This window comes from Bos grunniens, chromosome 25 (assembly GCF_055505025.1).
Source record: "Bos grunniens cultivar Pamir isolate PY7600 chromosome 25, Bosgru_T2T1.0, whole genome shotgun sequence".
Lineage (NCBI taxonomy): Eukaryota > Metazoa > Chordata > Mammalia > Artiodactyla > Bovidae > Bos > Bos grunniens.
The window spans coordinates 15,069,373-15,087,401 of NC_141189.1; the positions used below are offsets into that span (position 1 = coordinate 15,069,373).

The 18,029-nt window shown below is 39.1% G+C and overlaps 1 protein-coding gene and 2 non-coding genes across 3 annotated transcripts; all 3 read right to left on the reverse strand.

Annotated features, from left to right (window-relative positions):
• Positions 1 to 474: 474 nt before the first annotated feature.
• On the reverse strand, positions 475 to 10,674 carry CCT6A (chaperonin containing TCP1 subunit 6A). Its single transcript, XM_086374752.1, has 14 exons — positions 10,441 to 10,674; positions 9,942 to 10,005; positions 8,458 to 8,592; positions 7,441 to 7,614; positions 6,768 to 6,871; positions 6,064 to 6,174; positions 5,689 to 5,848; positions 5,521 to 5,603; positions 4,538 to 4,634; positions 4,074 to 4,221; positions 3,532 to 3,665; positions 2,725 to 2,827; positions 1,665 to 1,737; positions 475 to 1,406 (listed from the first exon to the last, which is right to left on the reverse strand). Exons 1-14 carry the CDS (start codon positions 10,575 to 10,577, stop codon positions 1,334 to 1,336), a joined length of 1,596 nt encoding a protein of 531 aa, XP_086230878.1. The 5' UTR covers positions 10,578 to 10,674; the 3' UTR covers positions 475 to 1,333.
• On the reverse strand, positions 3,891 to 4,031 carry LOC147345061 (small nucleolar RNA SNORA15). The gene has a single exon (XR_015155097.1). It is a non-coding gene; the product is annotated as a small nucleolar RNA SNORA15 (small nucleolar RNA).
• LOC147345062 (small nucleolar RNA SNORA22) lies at positions 7,748 to 7,881 on the reverse strand. Its single transcript, XR_015155134.1, has one exon. It is a non-coding gene; the product is annotated as a small nucleolar RNA SNORA22 (small nucleolar RNA).
• Positions 10,675 to 18,029: the final 7,355 nt, after the last annotated feature.

An 18,029-nucleotide genomic window follows, 5' to 3' on the forward strand; every position in this document is an offset into this window, starting at 1 on the left:
CGAGAGCCCACCCAGCTAGCAGCCAGTCCGGAGTTAGGCGGCGACTAGAGTCCCAAATTCCCACGTTGTGTTCTAGAACCGGTTAAGAAGCTATTTCCTCAGGATTAAGGTCTAGAAGCTGAAGCTCCAGTATTTTGGTCATCTGATTTGAGTAGCTGACTCACTGGAAAAGTCCCTGATGCTCGGAATGGTTGAGGGAAGAGGGCGTCAGAGGATGAGAAGGCTGGATGGCATCACCAATGCAATGGATGTGAACTTCGGCAAACTGGGAGATGGTGAGGGGCAGGGAGGTCTGGCGTGCTGCAGTCCATGGGGTTGCAAAGAGTCAGTCGGATACGACTGGGAGACTGAACAGTCTAGAGGCCCTGCCAATTCAGAATCCCCTTAAGTTGTGAACCACTGGATGGATTGATTTCCTTCCCTTTTATATGCAGATTCCTTTTGTACCCTGGAATACCATCTTGACAGCACAGAAAGGTTTTAACTTCATATTTATTACACACTCACTGTAGGCAACTGCCAACTCCTCAAAACACAAAGTTTAGCAACACAATTTCACTTTCAAGGGCTTCAGATATACCTACTGTATTTTGTGCAAACATGTAGAAGAGAACAGTTTTTAAACAGGACACTGGAGGATTTAAGGATATCAGTATAAGCAAAGGTTCTGAGCTGTGAAAATAACGATCTTGCCAGAAAATCTACCTCACTAGTCCTTAGTCACCATATTTTCAGTCGTGTTTTTAACCTCTGCCTGTATTTTGCCACTTTATACTTTCAGCTCTTTGAACCCCTCTTGCCTCTAGTTCCATCTTTCTACTCACGATAACTTAACACTTCTGGGAAGCATTTTAGCAAAGCTACTTTAAAAGCATGAAAAGTCCAAAGTATGCTTGGGAAGCAGGAATGCTTCAAAACTTTAGGTTATTTAAGTCTTATGCTTAATGACAGGGAACTATTGGAAATAAATTAAAATACATCCATTAGAAGAAATTATTAAACTATTAAAATTTGGTTTTCAATGAATATTTAATAACAATGTAGATAACATATGCTTATCTAATATTTTTATATCACTGAGGGTAAAGCAAAATGTCCTGTTTACTGGGTAAGTATGACCTGCTGTATGTGGACACTGCAGTGCAATTTTTAAAATACTGTAATTATAATTTCAGAACTTCAGAATCTGAATAGGTGCCAGTGTTCTCTCCTTTTTTAATATGGGAAAAGAAAATCCTTTGAAGATCATTTGAAGCTTGGACCAAAATTCCATAGCTGTATTATTAGGATCACTCTGTAGTCTTCAGGATTCAGATACAAGGGAAGCTTCAATTCAACCTTTTAGAGAAGACATTCCAGCTCTCATGATCTCGTCAACCAGGAGAATGTTGGTGGCAATCACAGTGCTGAAAACGGGGGGAAAAAAATCAAGACAGCTCAGGTTTGAGGTATGAACTCTAATTCAACTCAATCTCCAACTAACTTGTGCAAATTATGTCAAATTCCCCCTGTACCCCTACATACACAGAAGACTAGCTTCAGCTGCTATACTTCCGACTGATTACATTTTCTTATGGGAAGAAAATGAAACAAAATGTACCAATTTTAAAGAGTATGAAGGCTCCTTAAGTGTTATTTTACAGTTCTGGCTTTCCCAAACTTACCAGGAGTGAAGAAGCTGTTTCTTTACACAATAGTTATCCCATATGCCTGCTTCTGCTGCTACCATTGGTTCACCTGAAAAGTAACTCAGTCTTCTTAAAATCACATAGAGCAGGTTCATAAGATCAGAATGCTGTCTAAAAGAACTAATAAGAGTATTTTGTGCTGCTTTACTCATCAGTGTTTACTCATTTCTCCAGTATTAACTATGAGAACCCAAAGTTCCTCAATTAGCCCAATGCTGTATTACAGACCATGACTCCTATGCATAGCAGCTTTGATGAGTGGCTGATCTCTAGTTAGAATACTTTCAGTGACAGGAATGCTCTATTTGGTTGCCGAACATTTGAACATGTATCTTTTTCTGGAGACATTCTTGTTTGTCCATATTAAAGTACAGCACTTGAACTATAATCTGGCAAGACAGGCTTATCATTTCCCTCATTCCAGAGAAATCTTTATTAACTGGGAATCTGGGAATGACATATACACATTATTATATATAGAATAGATACTAAGAGCCTACTGTATAGCACAGGGAACTCTACTCAATACTCTACAATGATCTATATGGGAATAAACTCTAAAAAAAAGTGGATATATGTATGTAACTGATTCACTTTGCTGTACAGCATAAACACAACACTGTAAATCAACTACACTCCAATAAAAATTAAAAAGAGAAATGTTTTACATTAACTTGAATGTAAATGCTGCTGTTCACAACAGGTCTTCCACATACTGCACAGATGTATGTACATCTTCCACTTTCTACTTGTATGATCTGTACTACACTGGCCTAACATCAAAGCCTTCATCATTTCATTAGATTTGGTTCCCTCTTCCAGCTTTTGCTATCCTTAGCCTGTTTTCACCCATAAATATGATCATCAAATATATCACTTTAATCAAAGTCCCTGATAAAAAGGTGACTAAAACAAGCTCAATATGAAACCCTTCAACATACACCTGAACCACCTAGCACAACTCAGCAGTATCAGCAATCTGTACTCTGCTTATAGCATCTAGATCTCCCCCTTCAAACGGCTGCATCCTCCTTACCAGTGTTCAAGTCCACACCCACAAGCTGACCGGATTCTGAATGTTCTGCTTGAACTTTAACTAGTGTTTCCTGGAGGTCAAAACCAGAGTTCTGAGCAAGAACCTAAAGGAAACAAATGTAACTATTTAAAGACAGGACCTACTAAGTGATAGTTAAGTCTAAAATAAAGAAATAGTATTTCAAACTAACAGTTAAAAAAAACTTTAATGAATGCAGACTGATATTAATGTTCACTTTACACAATGACTAATATACATTACTAACTCATTCACCAATCCACCTCAATCTCAGCAATACACTAGCCATAAACTGTACCTTCAAATGAGCACACAATAGAAAACCAACATATTAATCTTTCTCCAACTCTCTGCGACCCCATAGACTGTAGCCTGACAGGCTCCTCTGTCAATGGGGACTGTCCAGGCAAGAATACTGGAGTGGGTGGCCACGCCCTCCTCCAGGGAATCTTCCCAACCCAGGGATCGAACCCAGGTCTCCTGCATTGCAAGCATTCTTTACAATATGAGCCACCAGGGGAGTCCATATTAATCTTAGTTTAAAACAAATAAAAAGAAAAAGCAAGCTTGTACTCAAGGATAAGTCCTACACTACAACTTCAGATAGTCAAGCCTCCTGTCCAGAGGAACCAATACATTAGATATGGAGAAACACCTGTTCTAATGTTAGGGTGAAAATGGATGATATCTATTTATTCAAAATCCACATTATGAAAAAACCCACATCAAAAGCTTTCATCGGATGAATCACTTTGGCATAGTTTAGAAAACTGTTAAAAGCATTCACACCTTGGGAATAATGAGCAACGCATCAGCAAATGCTTGAACTCCAAGCTGGGCCCTGCCCTTTACACTGGGCTTGTATTTAACCAGGGCTTCTGCCATCGCCACTTCCACTGCGCCAGCACCTGGGACGACACAGCCTGTTGGGTGAGGGGAAGAGGAAAATGCTAAGATACAGAGAACATAAAACTGTTGAGTCAATTATAAGGAAAAATATACATTAAAACACAAGAAAGCCATTGATTTGAGAATTCCATGTAACCACAGCAAGTTTAATACTGCATTTGAAAGCGATACAAGCAACATCTCAAACAACAGAATGATTTAAGGAGCACATGCAAATTCTGCAAGCTTTTAGTTCATTTATTTGTATCCCCTTTTTAACAACAGCATGCTATGAAAAAACTTAGCATACCATCATAGCCATTTTAAAGGGAAAACATTACTTTTGCATGGTGTCTGGCTGTGTAAACTACTGACAAAAAGAACACAGTATTCAGCCATGCCTTTTAGACTAGAAAAAAGAATAAACACAGGGAAGATCTTACCATCATCAATAGCATTTTTAACAGCCCTCAAGCCATCTCTTATTGCATCTTTGATTTGAGTAAGCGTGTGCTTATTTGGTCCTTTGATCAATAATGTGACAGAGCGAGGATTGTTACATTTCTCAATAAAGGTGAACTTCTCTTCTCCCTGTGTGAAGAGATAGTATTTTAAAAAACAGGATATGGTTGTGCAAGGGATGACCAGGGGAGAGGGGCTTATGGAGGAATAAATGGGGTATTAATAGGGCACCACACTGATCACATTAAAGCTAATAATTTCTTTGAAAAAAGGTTACATAAATGAAATGTGATTTCCCCATCAAGGGCTTATTATTACTATGTACAAATCATCAAAATGTATGTAAACAAAGCAAAAACATTACCCTGAGTTTGGAAGAATTTTTAACTACTGAAGAATTCATGAACCAAAAAGTAGTATTATTTTGGGAAGAAAATACACTTACCAATGTATATTCATAGACAAGTCCTGCATGTCCCAAACAATCAGGATTTAGGTCATCAAGAGAATTTAGGGCTATCCCACCACAAGCAAGAGTCAGCCTGAAATATTCAAGTATTTTAAGGGAGATGCAGAAGTGCTTTTATTAGTTATATCTAGAGGTTAATTCTTTTTAGAAAGCAATCTTTTTCAGAATTACATACTAAAATCATGTTCTAAAATATATTTTACATAAGCCTTTCCATTTGCCACCAACCAGCTGAAAACTGGTCTTTTCTTCTAACTCCCCGTTTAAACCACTCTCCTCAAGTCAGTAAATACTCCTCCGACATGAAATCTAAAGATGCACCAAGAGCTCTGCGGGAGAAGTATTCTCTCAAACCCTTGATGCAGTCTCTTGATAAGGAAAAAACGGTACCATATAGGTCATCGTTTCAAAATAAAACAAGTATATATCAACACTCATAGCAGCACTATTCCCAAGAGTCAAGGTAGAAACCCAAAGAAATGTCCATGGACAGATAAATGAATCAACAACACGTGGTATTATTCATCCTGAAAAAGAAATGTGATCCCAACACATGCTACAACATCAACTTTGAAAAGACTACAGTAAGTGAAAATAAGCCAAATGCAGAAGGACAAATACTCCATGATTCCCTTACATGAGGTATCAAATTCATGAGACAGTAAGTGGACTAGTATTTACTGGCAAGACTGTGTACAGTTATTGTTTAGAAGTACAAATTTTCCATTTGCGATGGAAAAACTTCTGGAAACGAACGATGGTGCTAGGTGCACAACAATGTGAATTTCACTTTATGACACTGAATTATATATTTTAAAATTATAAACTTAATATTATGCATATTTTGTAAAAATAGAAAATTACAAACTCACAAAGATAAAAGGGAAAAAAGGAATAATCCAAGTTAACTTGCAAAATAAAGTGAAATTCCTGTCACACAGATAATCTGCCACCCGTACCTTTCCATGTTTCTCCTTTTAGCTCTGCGCAGAGCTATTATGCCTTCTTTGGCAAGAGCATCTAAGGAAAAGGGATCAATTCCCTGTAATAACAACAGAAGAAGTTTCAATATTTTACCATTAAAATAAAAATAGATACAGACTAGTTTATAAAACAAGATTTTTCACCTTTTGATTAATAACAACAAAACCTTTATCTGAATCACCACAGACTTTCTTTTTCAGTTCGATTATTTTTTTAACTCTGTCTTCGATGAATTTCCTTTCAGCTTTCACTAATTTCTCTCTCTCCTCTGCACTCTTGTAAAAAAAGCCAGAATTCACTTCTCTAAAAAAGAAGTTACAGACAGGGGAGGAAATATTTAGCAAGTGGTCACCAAGCTCCAATGCCACCCCCTGGTATGCTTTCAGAGGCTACTTCCTAGAATTGTCTGAATCCCTGGTGGAGGCACTTTGCCCTTTTTAGTGGAGACACTGAGTCTTAGGGGGAAAAAATGACTTGACCCAAATGCCAAGCTCGTTTCTAAGGAGCTATAAACTCACGTTTTTTCATATTCTAATGACACGTTGCACGTGAGGATGTATGCATCTTCCACCCTCTTCTTCATATCAGGATGCCGTGCCCCATGGTCCAAAACGAGACCTCTGATCAAGCTGTTAAAACACGGAAGAGATTATATTCTTACTTATTTCCAGATGGGGGTGTAAAATATGCTAACAAAATTAGAACACTGAGACTATATTGACAATTTTCACACAATCAACTTTATTTCTTGAGTTATTTGAATAGGACTTTTGGGTACTACCTAAGAAGGTTCAATTGTGAAAACGCAAAATTCCAGAACATGACAAAAACAAGCCATTCAAATTAAAGCCACAACTCTTTCTTATACAGAAAATTCTCCACAGAAAACAGTCACAATTGGTTGCTATTACACTGGTGATCACCTCCTTTTAAAAATGTTTTCAAACTAGGTCTCTGAAATAATTTATCTCTAAAATTCCTCAAAGTCTCCTATATGCTCTGTACTCAATAGTTCAATAAATGCCAAATGACTGATGAAGCTGACTTTCCAGGATCATTCTGACTATAAATACAAAAAATTGACTTCAAGAGATAATACTGCTGAGTAAATGATAACTTGTCTAGGCAATATACATTAATTCAAAAAAAATTAGGCAAAAATAGGTACTGTGTAAGCTTCAAATGTGTACTCTGAAGTATTTCATAGCATTGTAACACCTACCTTGTATCTGTTTCAGATTTATGTTTCATCTCCATGATCTCAACCATGAAGAGGTCAATAGGTTCATCTTGTTTTTTAATGGCCAAAATGGAGTCCACTACGGCCTGCAACAGGAGTGTAACCATTCAATGAATTTGATTTGCGGAAGTTGAGACATTTATGGTACTTATTCTTCACAGATGTTTAAAGCAGTTTCTTGTCTTTGAAAATCTCTGAACTGATCTAAGTCTTTTTCTACATGCTAACAGAACAGAATGCACTATGTGTAAAGGGCTGGAGTAATTTACATTCCTGAAACCTCTATTGTAATTAAAGAACCACTGACACCTCTACAATAAAAAATACTGACAACAGGAAACTTTTTAATAATAAAATCTCCATTTTATAAACCCCCTTTACTGAAAGGTCTGATTATATCTTTGTAACCTGGCCAGGAATACTACTAATACTATGATTTTCTCACTTTACTTCTTCTAGGGACACAGATCAGGTTATTACTGCCACAAAAATGAACTTTATGGCTGACCAAATATTTAGTTGACACAGTATGACACTGTGAAGAGTTTAGATGGCACTCTCTAGTTGCAATTAGTAAGAATACTGATATTTCCAGTTGCCAGGGGTTCTCAGTATAGGCGTAAAGTACCAGACACATGTTAAACTTAACACATACCTCTGTTAAGACATCTGCAAGTTCAGCATGAACTTTAGTACGTAGAGATGTTCTGGCCACGTCTATAAGTGTTTCCCTGTCCATCTCTTTGCTTACTTTGACTTGTTCCAAGAACTGAAGTGCCTTTTCCTTTGCAGCTTCAAATCCTTCTGTAATTATTCTGGGATGAAGACCCTATAGTAAACATACAATTACAAAACCACCACTAACACTAGAAATCTTCAGGTAGATGCTAACTACAGTTCATTACAAAGCAAATTTATGAAAGTTTATTCTGCATCATTCATACCCTTAAACACAATTAATATAATGTGCTGACTTTCTGAATACATTTAAAAGGATAAATAGTCCTTTCAATGCAGAGGAAAAGAACAGACATTACTCTAGCACAGAGTCAAAGCCAAGGGAACTACAAAGCACACTTGGGTGTTCACTGTGCAAACCACAAGGGATAATGCCCCAAACTCAAAATTGTGTCATAACAATTTGACTATTACATCTTTTCTATAGGTAATCTGAAATTAATTCACATCATTTCCTAATGAAAAACAGAGAGACTGTTTTTCAGCCTGTCTTTCTCTTTCCAAGAAATCCTTCCTACATCAGACTGGTACTGAAGTTTGCTTTACCCGTGGAACTACTGAAAGTTAAAAAATTTATGGCATTCTTAAATTTTGTTGACTCTTTCGTTAAAAATATGCCATCGTGAATATCGCATTTCTAGATCTCAATTATTAAGCTATGTTATAGACATATAAAAAATTATATATGGAATGCAACTTGATTGAAAAAACGAAACAAAAACACCTTTCAGGTCAACAAAGATTCTTCAGCTCTAGGATGACAATAAATTTGTCAGACAAGGATACAGACTCTGGTTCCCAGATTTAAGCCCTTTGCTCTTTACATTCCATTATATGGCCTCAGCTACCATCAGTACATCAGTCTGTAGGAGTCAAACTGAGATTATTTCTTATTGACAACGAAGTTTCAAAGCAGCACAAGAATCATGTATACCTCAGAAATGTAGAGATCCGCCTGCTTCAGCAGCTCTCCGATGATGAGGACATTGGAAGTGGTGCCATCACCAGTTATGTCATCCTGGGCTGTTGCTACTTTGGCTATTAAGGAGGCTGTTGGGTGCTGAATTTGCTGCAAGTAGAGAAAGAGAAAAATTCCTTAAACAACTTAAAATTAAAATAGTCCAAATATACCTTAAGATGTGTAAATGGCTAATCTATTTGCACAAAATGTCAAAGTATGCAGCTACAAATTGCTCTGATTAAAAACTCATGATTAGCTATTCTGAGTTATCAGTTTATGATGACAATAACATTTTCATGTATAATTTACTTCTCAGATTATCTTGACTTTATCGATGAGGAAATATGAGGCCCAGTGAAGGTTTACTCAAGGTAATGGGGCTAACAAGTAATAGCAACAATTTCAAATCCATGCAAGCCTCTTTATAACAAATGTAGGATTCTTGTGAGAATAAACCAAGTGCCTTTTAAAAATGAAAGCTCAGCAGCCCAGTTATTATTTGGCACTGCGCAAACAATTTACAACGGAAAAAACCCACTTAGCCTCCTTAGCAAATATTACCACAGTGGATGTTAAGTCACTGTAGAACAGTTTTGGAAGAACAAAATATTAATGTTTGTCACCCACAAATTCTTAACTACAAAGTATCCAATCATGGCTCCTGCACTGTTCTTGTCTCCTTTATTGTCCTTTACTACAGCCTTTTATGTCTTTAGGGACACTGACCGTTTTAAGAATCTAAACAGACTAGTTTATTAGATTAGGTAAAATTAAATAGTCAGATAAAGATAGCTTTTCTGACATCGACTTTAAACTATGACTCCTATTTTTCTCTGCAAGCAGAGGCCACCACTTAACCCACCAACAAAAACTACACCTTCCAGGTTAGCTAATTCATACTGAAGATAGTAACAAAACATCTGGACATTGAAGGTATGATACGCTATTTTCAAAGCCTTAAATCTTATTTTAAACTCAAAACATAGCAAGTCATTTCCTTTTCTAGGATTTTAACTGTTTTGGGGGAACTTAGGGAAATGACCGCTCCTCTCAATAACCTCAGATTCTTAGTCACTGGGACTTTAAAAATGGTAAGTTTTATTTCTCCTTCAGATGGTGGTGGTGAAGTGTGATGTAACACAAAAGAACTGTTTGAAAAAGTATAACCATTCTGCCGCATTTTGCCTGTCATTCCTCTTAGTTCTTCAGGTTTTATTAGAATTTTAATTAACACCCTTTAAAGAAAGCCTTAAATGTAAGAGTAAGGGATTCAAAGTAGACTTTATTAGACTCCAGGGCTCCTCACTATTCGGTACTGTCAATTATAGTACTGATAACATTTTTTCCTACTCCTTCCACTGTCTGGAAAACTACCTTTTGAGAGTAAAAATCTTCCTACAAATCAAATGTACTACGGAAAACCAAGACACTTTGGATCTAGGACAGCAGCCTCTCACCATTTCATGAAGCAGCACATTTCCATCTTTAGTGAGTTTGATGTCTCCAGCACCAGAAACAAGCCTGTTCAATGGGCAGAAATGAATCGCACTGTGACTTTTTCAATGGAGATCAAGTTAAGAGGCCCTTAACAATCGGGTTTTGACCAGATCTTCAAGAGCTGGGGCAAAGGGGTTGGTTCTCTGTACCCCGCTAACAGGGATAGCGCAGTGCTCACCCCTCTAGTGTCTGGGAAAGAGTCTGAAAGGGCGCTCAAGTCCCAAGCGCGGGGGAGCGCCGCGCACGCGGGCAGCTTTGTTCTCGGCGAAGGAATCGAGCACCAGGATACGGCCAGGGCAAAAAATACGACCCAACCGGGACAATACGGGGAAGAAGGGCAGCAGTGGCGAGCGCACAGGCCCAGAGGCGGCGAGTTCCACGCCTCGGTCCCCGGCGCAGGCCCGCGACAGCGCGAGGTGCACGGTGCCCGCCCGCCCCTCCCCGCCAGTCCCGCCTTACATCTTCATGGTGCCCTTAGGCCCCAAGTTGGTCCTCAGCACGTCCTGCAGCCCCCGGGCCGCGCTGATGTTGACCGCCAACGCCGCCTGGGCTCGGGCCACCTCGGCCTTGGGGTTCAGGGTCTTCACGGCCGCCATAACTGACCCAGCAGAGGAAGATAAGAGGACACGGCGTGGCGAAAAGCCCTGAGCCGGTTCAGCGTGGCTGGGAGGCGCTATCCGGGTCTTCTGGAACAGTCGGGTGCGCCGGGCCCGCCCCCAGCGTGCCCGCGCGCCGCCGCCACTGGGCCGCGGGCCGGCCGGCGCCGCTCATTGGGTCGCGGCCGAACGTAGCCCCGCTCCTCGCGTCGGCCGCGGCGCCATTGCGTTCGGGCGGAGCTTGTATCCCTGCGACCGGCAACCGGGGCTCCCAGGGCTCCCAGGGCTCCAGTGTCGCAGGTGGTTGGTTTCCGGCTTTGCGGACCCCGGACCTGAGGACGTAGGCGGAGCGAACTTGTCGGCGCGTGACTGGAGAGGCGGCTGCTTTTTCGCGGAGTTCCCCGGCCTTAGGTTGTAGGGTGGGCCTCCTCCATTCCGCACTCGCGCCGTTTACTTTTTTCCTCCCTTTTTGAGTTTATCCCGGTGACCAGAGTTTTCTGGACTATGTACAGTGTGCTGGACGGTGTTCTAGGTGCTTTGGCGGTTACAAAGTGGACCTGAAAAGGACCTTTGCCTAGTATCCTAGGTGTTTTAGGCCTAGGGAAGAAGAGATATAAGGCAAGGTGGAAAGTGCTAGAAGCCTTTAGAAAGCTACCTGATTGGGGCGATGACAGTTGAGAAGCAAGAGTCGGTTCACCCTTCGGGCTTACGACACAGTGCTCTCAAGGCAGGTTTGAAAACTCAAAGTTGGCCAAGCAGTGGTGTCCAGCCTGTGAGAGGACTCCCTTATTCTGAAAGATGTCCACAGTTGTTTCTAGTATCCAGTTCCCGCCTCCCACCTAGATACCAGGTATTCTCTGATATTTTTATTTTTTATTTTTATAGGTCATAGCTACAATTGTTCAGAATGTAGAAGGTGACAAAGGGTATATGATGAAAAGTATTTCTCCCTCCTCTACTTCAATTTTCTCCTGATGTATATATACCTTTAGATACTCTGAATTTCCCAGATGCTGTCTGGATTTCTAAATAAATATGTATATAAATATTTTTAAAAATCCCCACCCCCACAAAATGGCAAATTATAATACACACTGTTGGGTGTGTCACACTTAAAGTATCCTGAAGATGGTAACATAAAAAATATAAAAATAAGGGGTTCCTCATTCTTACGTTTAAACAGCTGCATAATAATCTTTATAAGAATGACCTGACTAGCCAGTCACCTACTGGTTGGCTTTTAGGTTGTTCCCAATCTTGTTCTAAGGCTGCAGTAAATATCCTGGTATGTAATGCTTTTCAGTGGCTTTTTATATTTGAGAATCACAAAAGCATGTGTATGAGTTACACAGTAGGAGATACGTGATTAGTCCTGAAGATCCTTAATCCACAAGAAGCACATAAGCCTAGTTAGGGAGATAAACTTGTAGACAATGACAATGAACAGTAAAGATTCCGATGTTATAATTAAGGAATGAATGAAGTGCTGTGAGCATGAAGGTATTAACTCTGAGCATCAGGGAAGGCTTTTTGGAGGAGGTGAGGTTTTTTGTTTTGGCCACACTGCATGACATGTGGGATCTTAGTTCCCCTACCAGGGATCGAACCCTGGCCTCCTACATTGGGGGCCTGGAGTCTTAAGCACTGCCAGGGAAGTCCTTGAAGGAGGTGAGTTTTGAACAATAAGTAAATACTTCACAGGAGAAGAGAGCCTAGGAGAGTGATGTCAGACAGGAAGACAGTGGGAGGGCCTGTCAAGCCCAACCAAAGATGTATGCATAGAATGGAGGGGAAAAGGTTGCAAGAGACAAATTCAGGGAAGTAGCCTGTCCTGACTGCCAGGGCCTGGTTTGTGAGTTAAGACGTTTGCGCATATGCCTGCTGGCAGTGAGAAACCAAAGAACTAGTGATGAAGACATTGGTGGAATGGAGGATGAACTAAGGGAGAAGACTGAGGATAGGGCAGTCAGAAAGGTGTTGAAAACTGTGTGCAGAGGATGAGGAAAGCATATTTAATGACACAAATAAGGGAGAAAAGCATGGTTTAAATAGCATGTGTAATGTGTTCTCATTTTTTATAACCATTCCCCAGGCATCAGCTCAAAGGGCAGAGGCCATCAAAATATTAACATGGACTATATTAAAAACATTCAGAATATTTTCATTTTTGCAGTACCCACACTTTATGTGTCCATAAAAGGGGGAGGCAGAAATATTTACAGGAAAATATGAAATGTACAAAGTATGTCCATTTTTATTTTTATCAAATCATATTGAGCTAATGAACATTTTTATTAAATCATTTACCTATATATGTATATATGATTTAATAAATACATATATAAAGGAAAGGATGTCCTCAAAATGTTTAACATTTTGTTTCTGCTAATTTTATAGGTGAAAAATGGTATCTTAAAGTTTCGTTTGTTTAGAGTGATGTTGAGTGTATCTTATATGTAGGAGCCATTTGTATTTTTCTGTGAACTGTCTAGTCATGTCTTCTGTTTTTGTATTTAGTTTCTAAATATTCACAGGAGCTCTTTATGTTTTCTATGTTGCAATGAATTTGTCCTAGTGTTATTTGTATTTTGTATTTATGCCTTTTTTCCAATTAAACATTAACTTTTTTCATATAGTCAGATGTTTCCTTTTTTTAATGTGTGTTTGAATTTTGTGCTATGCTGTGTAAAGTAGGCCTTACACACTTAAATATTTTTAAAAATTTCCCATGTTTTCTTTTGTATTTTCAAGATTTTCTGTTTCATTTTAAAGTTTGATTCACTTAGAATTTAATAAGGAATGAGATAAGACTTTGTGATAGAATAAAAAATATATGTTGTCTTTGTCCCTGATTCCTAGAACCTAACTAAAACCATGGTTTTCTGAGTGATAGGGGTGTCTTTTGTTACCTACTACAGTCCCCTTTAGAATACACCTGAGTCTTTGCTAATGAGTCAAAGTAGGGAGCCTAGATAACCTCAGATAGGAACTGGTCACTAGAGAGAACAAACGGGATTAGAGGATGGGAAATCTCAGCCCGCTACCCCCAACCTCCAGAGAATGGAGGGGGTGGAGGTGGGTTATAAAAATGCTTAAACAATCTGTGAATGGACACATTGATGTCCTGGTAGCATGGTATATCCAGAGGGCGTGGAATCTCTGTGTCACTCCCCTCACACCTGGTCCTGAGCATCGCTTCCATTTGGGTGTGCCTGAGTTGTATCCTTTATAATAAACTACTGAGTCAAGCGATTTCCTGAGTACTGCATCAGTCTCAACATTTTTCAGTTTTCCCTATGGAAGGGATTATGGAAACCCCCAAATTTGTAGCCAAGTTGGACAGAAGTGTGGGTAGCTTAGAGACCTTGGACTTGTAACTAGAGTGTGAAGTGGAGACAGTCTTGTGAGACTGAGCCCTTAACTGTGGGGTTTGCACTAACTCTAGATAGTGTCAGAATTGAATTGAGTTTCTGGATGGCAGTTGGTGTCTGAGAACTGGAGAATTAGTTATTGATGTTTGGGAAAAAATTCACACAATCCAATTTTTTTTTTCAAGAATAATGTTTTCTACCATTACTGTGTAATGTGATTATTAGCATTGCTACATTCCCAGGTGTCTCTGGATCTACTTTGGACTGTATTCACTTGTGTACTGTTGTAAGTATACATACCATATTGTTTCATTTACTATAGTTTTACAATATGTTTTAAAATTTGGTAGGGCCAGATCCTCTTCATCAATCTTTTTTCAGAAATTTTCTGGCTATTTTGTATGTTTGTTTTTCTTTTTAAATGAATGATAGAATTAATCCAGTTTTTAAACATCTCTTTTTTTGGGATCATAGGTTGCTTTCAAAGCATGTATTTTTAAGTAAAACATATGTTTAATAGGTAGAATATTCAAATTAATGCAATAGAAGTGGAGATAGGGAAAGGCCAAGGGGTTAGAGGCATTTCTGACAAAATAGAATTTCAAAATATATGCTACATAGTTACCATTTATAGACTAGGAGTCTGAAGAGTTAAAGGAAATTCCAGAATAGGGGCAGGTTTTGTATGAGGAGGTGGGGTAATCATACTGATTTTGGGTAATGTTTTTCCTATGTTGGCCATTCATTCTTTGAGTGTCTACTTTGTGGCAGAGTACTGTGCTTGGAGTAAATAGACACATGAAAAGAGAAGGCCCCTCCAAAGATTTCTTTCCCAATATAGTTGGAGAAGACTCTTGAGAGTCCCTTGGACTGCAAGGAGATCAGTCCTGGGTGTTATTTGGAAGGAATGATGCTAAAGCTGAAACTCTAGTACTTTGGCCACCTCATGCGAAGAGTTGACTCATTGGAAAGACTCTGATGCTGGGAGGGATTGGGGGCAGGAGAAGGGGACGACAGGATGAGATGGCTGGATGGCATCACTGACTCGATGGACGTGAGTCTGAGTGAACTCTGGGAGTTGGTGATGGACAGGGAGGCCTTGCATGCTGTGATTCATGGGGTCGCAAAGAGTCGGACACGACTGAGCGACTGAACTGAACTGATAGAGACAAACATACACCAGCACACATAAGGTACACAATGTACTAAAAACCTGTAATGGTATATGTGAGCTCAGTTCCATGCTGTTATAGAAGACTTCCTAAAGCAAATCTTTTTCCTAACTATTAAAAAAAATGTATTTGATTTTCTTATTATACAAATAATACACATAAAAAAACAATAATACATAATCATAGACAAAGTACCAAAAGCAAATTTAAATTTATAATCTCATCACTTAGAGATGACTGTGATGGTTAATTTTATGTGTCAGTGTGACTGGGCCATGGTGCCCACATATTAGGTCAAACATGTTTCTGGACATTTCTGTGAAGGTGTTTTTTTTAAGATGAGATTAACATTTATTAATAAATTGGTGAATTAAATATACTCTGTTGGTGGATTAAATACACTCTGTTGTGAAGAGTATCCTACATAATGAGTGGGCCTCCTCAGCTGAAGGCCTTAATTAATCAAAGACTTACCTCCCCCTAGCAAGACGGGATTCTGCCAGCAGACAGACTTTGGACTCTGTCTCCCCTGTGCCTCCCGTCTGGCAGCCTACCTTGCAGATTTTGAGTTTACCAAACCGCTACGGTCATGTGACCCAATTCCTTAAAGGAAATCAATCTTGGACTTCCCTGGTGGTCCAGTGGTTAAGACTCTATACTTCCACTGCAGGGGGCAAGGGTTCATTCCCTAGTTGGGGAACTAAACTAAGATCCCGTTTGCCATAAGACATGCCAAAAAAAAAATAAAAAAGTAAATCAATCTCCCTGTCTCTCATTTAAGAAAAATAATTTTGTTTATTTCTTTTTGGTTGCACTGGGTCTTTGTAGCTGTGTGAGGGCTTTCTCTAGTTTCAGAGAGTGGGGGCTATTTTTCATTGCCGTGCATGGGCTTCTCTGCAGGGCACAGGCTCTGGGCACACTTGCCTCAGTTGGTGGAAGTCTCTCTCTCTCTCTCTCGTTGTGTGTGTGTGTGTGTGTATAGATAGATAGATACACATCCTGTTGGTCTTGTTTCTATGGACAATCTTGACTAATATGGATAAAACTGTCAAAGGAGCAGAAATTTAAGAATGAATTTTCTTTATTTTTTTTTGGCCATGCTGTGCAGCATATGGAATCTTAATTCCCTGACCAGGGATCAAACCTGTGCTACCTGCAAAGTAAGTGCAGACCTAAGAGAAGTTAGGTCTTCTAAAGTTAGGTCGTCTTTATAAATATATATAAAAATATATATATATTTAAATTTTATTAAAGTATAGTTGATTTACAATGTTGTGTTGATTTAGTTATACATGTGCTTACTCGCTGAGTCATGTCCAACTCTTTATGACCCTGTGGTAACAGCCCGCCAGGCTCCTCTGTCCATGGGGATTCTCCAGGCAAGAACATGAGTGGGTTGCCATGCCCTCTTCCAGAGGATCTTCCCAACCCAGGGATTGAACCCAGGTCTCCCACATTGCAGGCAGATTCTTTACCATCTGAGCAGGGAAACCCTTAGTTATACATACATACATATATATATGTATTTTCTCATTTTTTTCCATTATGGTTTATCACAGGATATGGAATATAGTTCCCTATACTATACAGGAGGACCTTGTTGTTTATCCATCTTATATATGATAGTTTGCATCTGCTAATCCCAAACTCCCAATCTTTCTTACCCCCAACCCCCACCCCGCTTTTGGCAACCACAAGTCTGTTTTCTATATCTGTGAAGCCAAATAACATAGCGAGGTAAATTCTTCATTCTTTTTACTCCCCAGAGTTAACAACTATATAGAGACTCATAATCATGTACTGCACATGTTTATAGACACACACAGAGTTCTTTTTCAAAACTTGGAATTGGTGTATATAATGTTCTGCAACCTGCTTTATTCATGACATATCATGGATATATTTCCAGGGTGTGACTTACTTGACTATCACATTCTCATATGTGACTCTTGACACTCATGTATGACTTTCTTCTGAGTACATTCTTTTTTTTTTTATTTAATTTTGGCTGCACTGGGTCTTCCTTACAGTGCTTGGGGTTTCTCTCATTGTGGTGAGTAGGCTTAGTTGCCCCACACGGCATGTGGGATCTTAGTTCCCAGATGGGATCAAATCCACATCCCCTGCATTGGAAGGTGGATTCTTAACCACTGGACCACCAGTGAAGTCCCTGAGTGCATTCTTGAGATGGAATTGCTGGGTCATAGAAAATGCACAGGTTAAGTGTTGCTAAATAATACTATATTGTTTCCTAGAGTGACTGTCCAGTGTACTATATTTTAGAAGGCTACTTTCTTAGCACTGAATTACTTTATAAAAATAGCACTTGATTCTAAAATAGTTAATCATTAGAAAATTTGTTAGCTTATAGAAATATGATCTATAGAAAACCTTTCAGGAATACTAGTATTACTTGTATTAATAACCTCAATATTAAACTCAATATTAACTTTTTAATAACCAGTTACAAGTTTGCAAAAAAATTTGCTGATGTTTTAAATTAAACTCAATATTAACTTTTTAATAACCAGTTACAAGTTTGCAAAAAAATTTGCTGATGTTTTTATTAGACTTACAATATGTTTATATTTGGTTCAGGTATGCTATTTACCATTACTCCAGAAGAACAACAATGAAGCATATTAAAATCTGTTTATATAGTTATCCCGTGTCTGATTGTTCCATGTATCTGTGACTACTCATTAACCTCCTCTGGAAAACTTTTTTTTTTTTGCCGTGTTGCGTGGCTGGAGATCTTAGTTCCACAACCAGAGATTGAACCTGGGCTCCTGGCAGTGAGAGCCTCCTGGCAGTGAGAGTCCTAACCACTGAATGACCAAGAAATACCCTGGACAATTTTTTTTTCCAGTATGTGTTCTAGCTAAACAGTGTGCAGTGTACAACACTGC

Bases quoted from the DNA above. Each gene is read 5' to 3' on its own strand.
- CCT6A (XM_086374752.1), bottom strand. From the start codon at position 10,577: ATGGCGGCCGTGAAGACCCTGAACCCCAAGGCCGAGGTGGCCCGAGCC. The intron at 6,175-6,767 runs GTAGGTGTTACA...GTGTTTTAACAG, and splicing joins AAATCTGAAACAGATACAAG to CTTGATCAGAGGTCTCGTTT. The intron at 4,222-4,537 runs GTAAGTGTATTT...CTCTTCACACAG, and splicing joins TTGTCTATGAATATACATTG to GGAGAAGAGAAGTTCACCTT.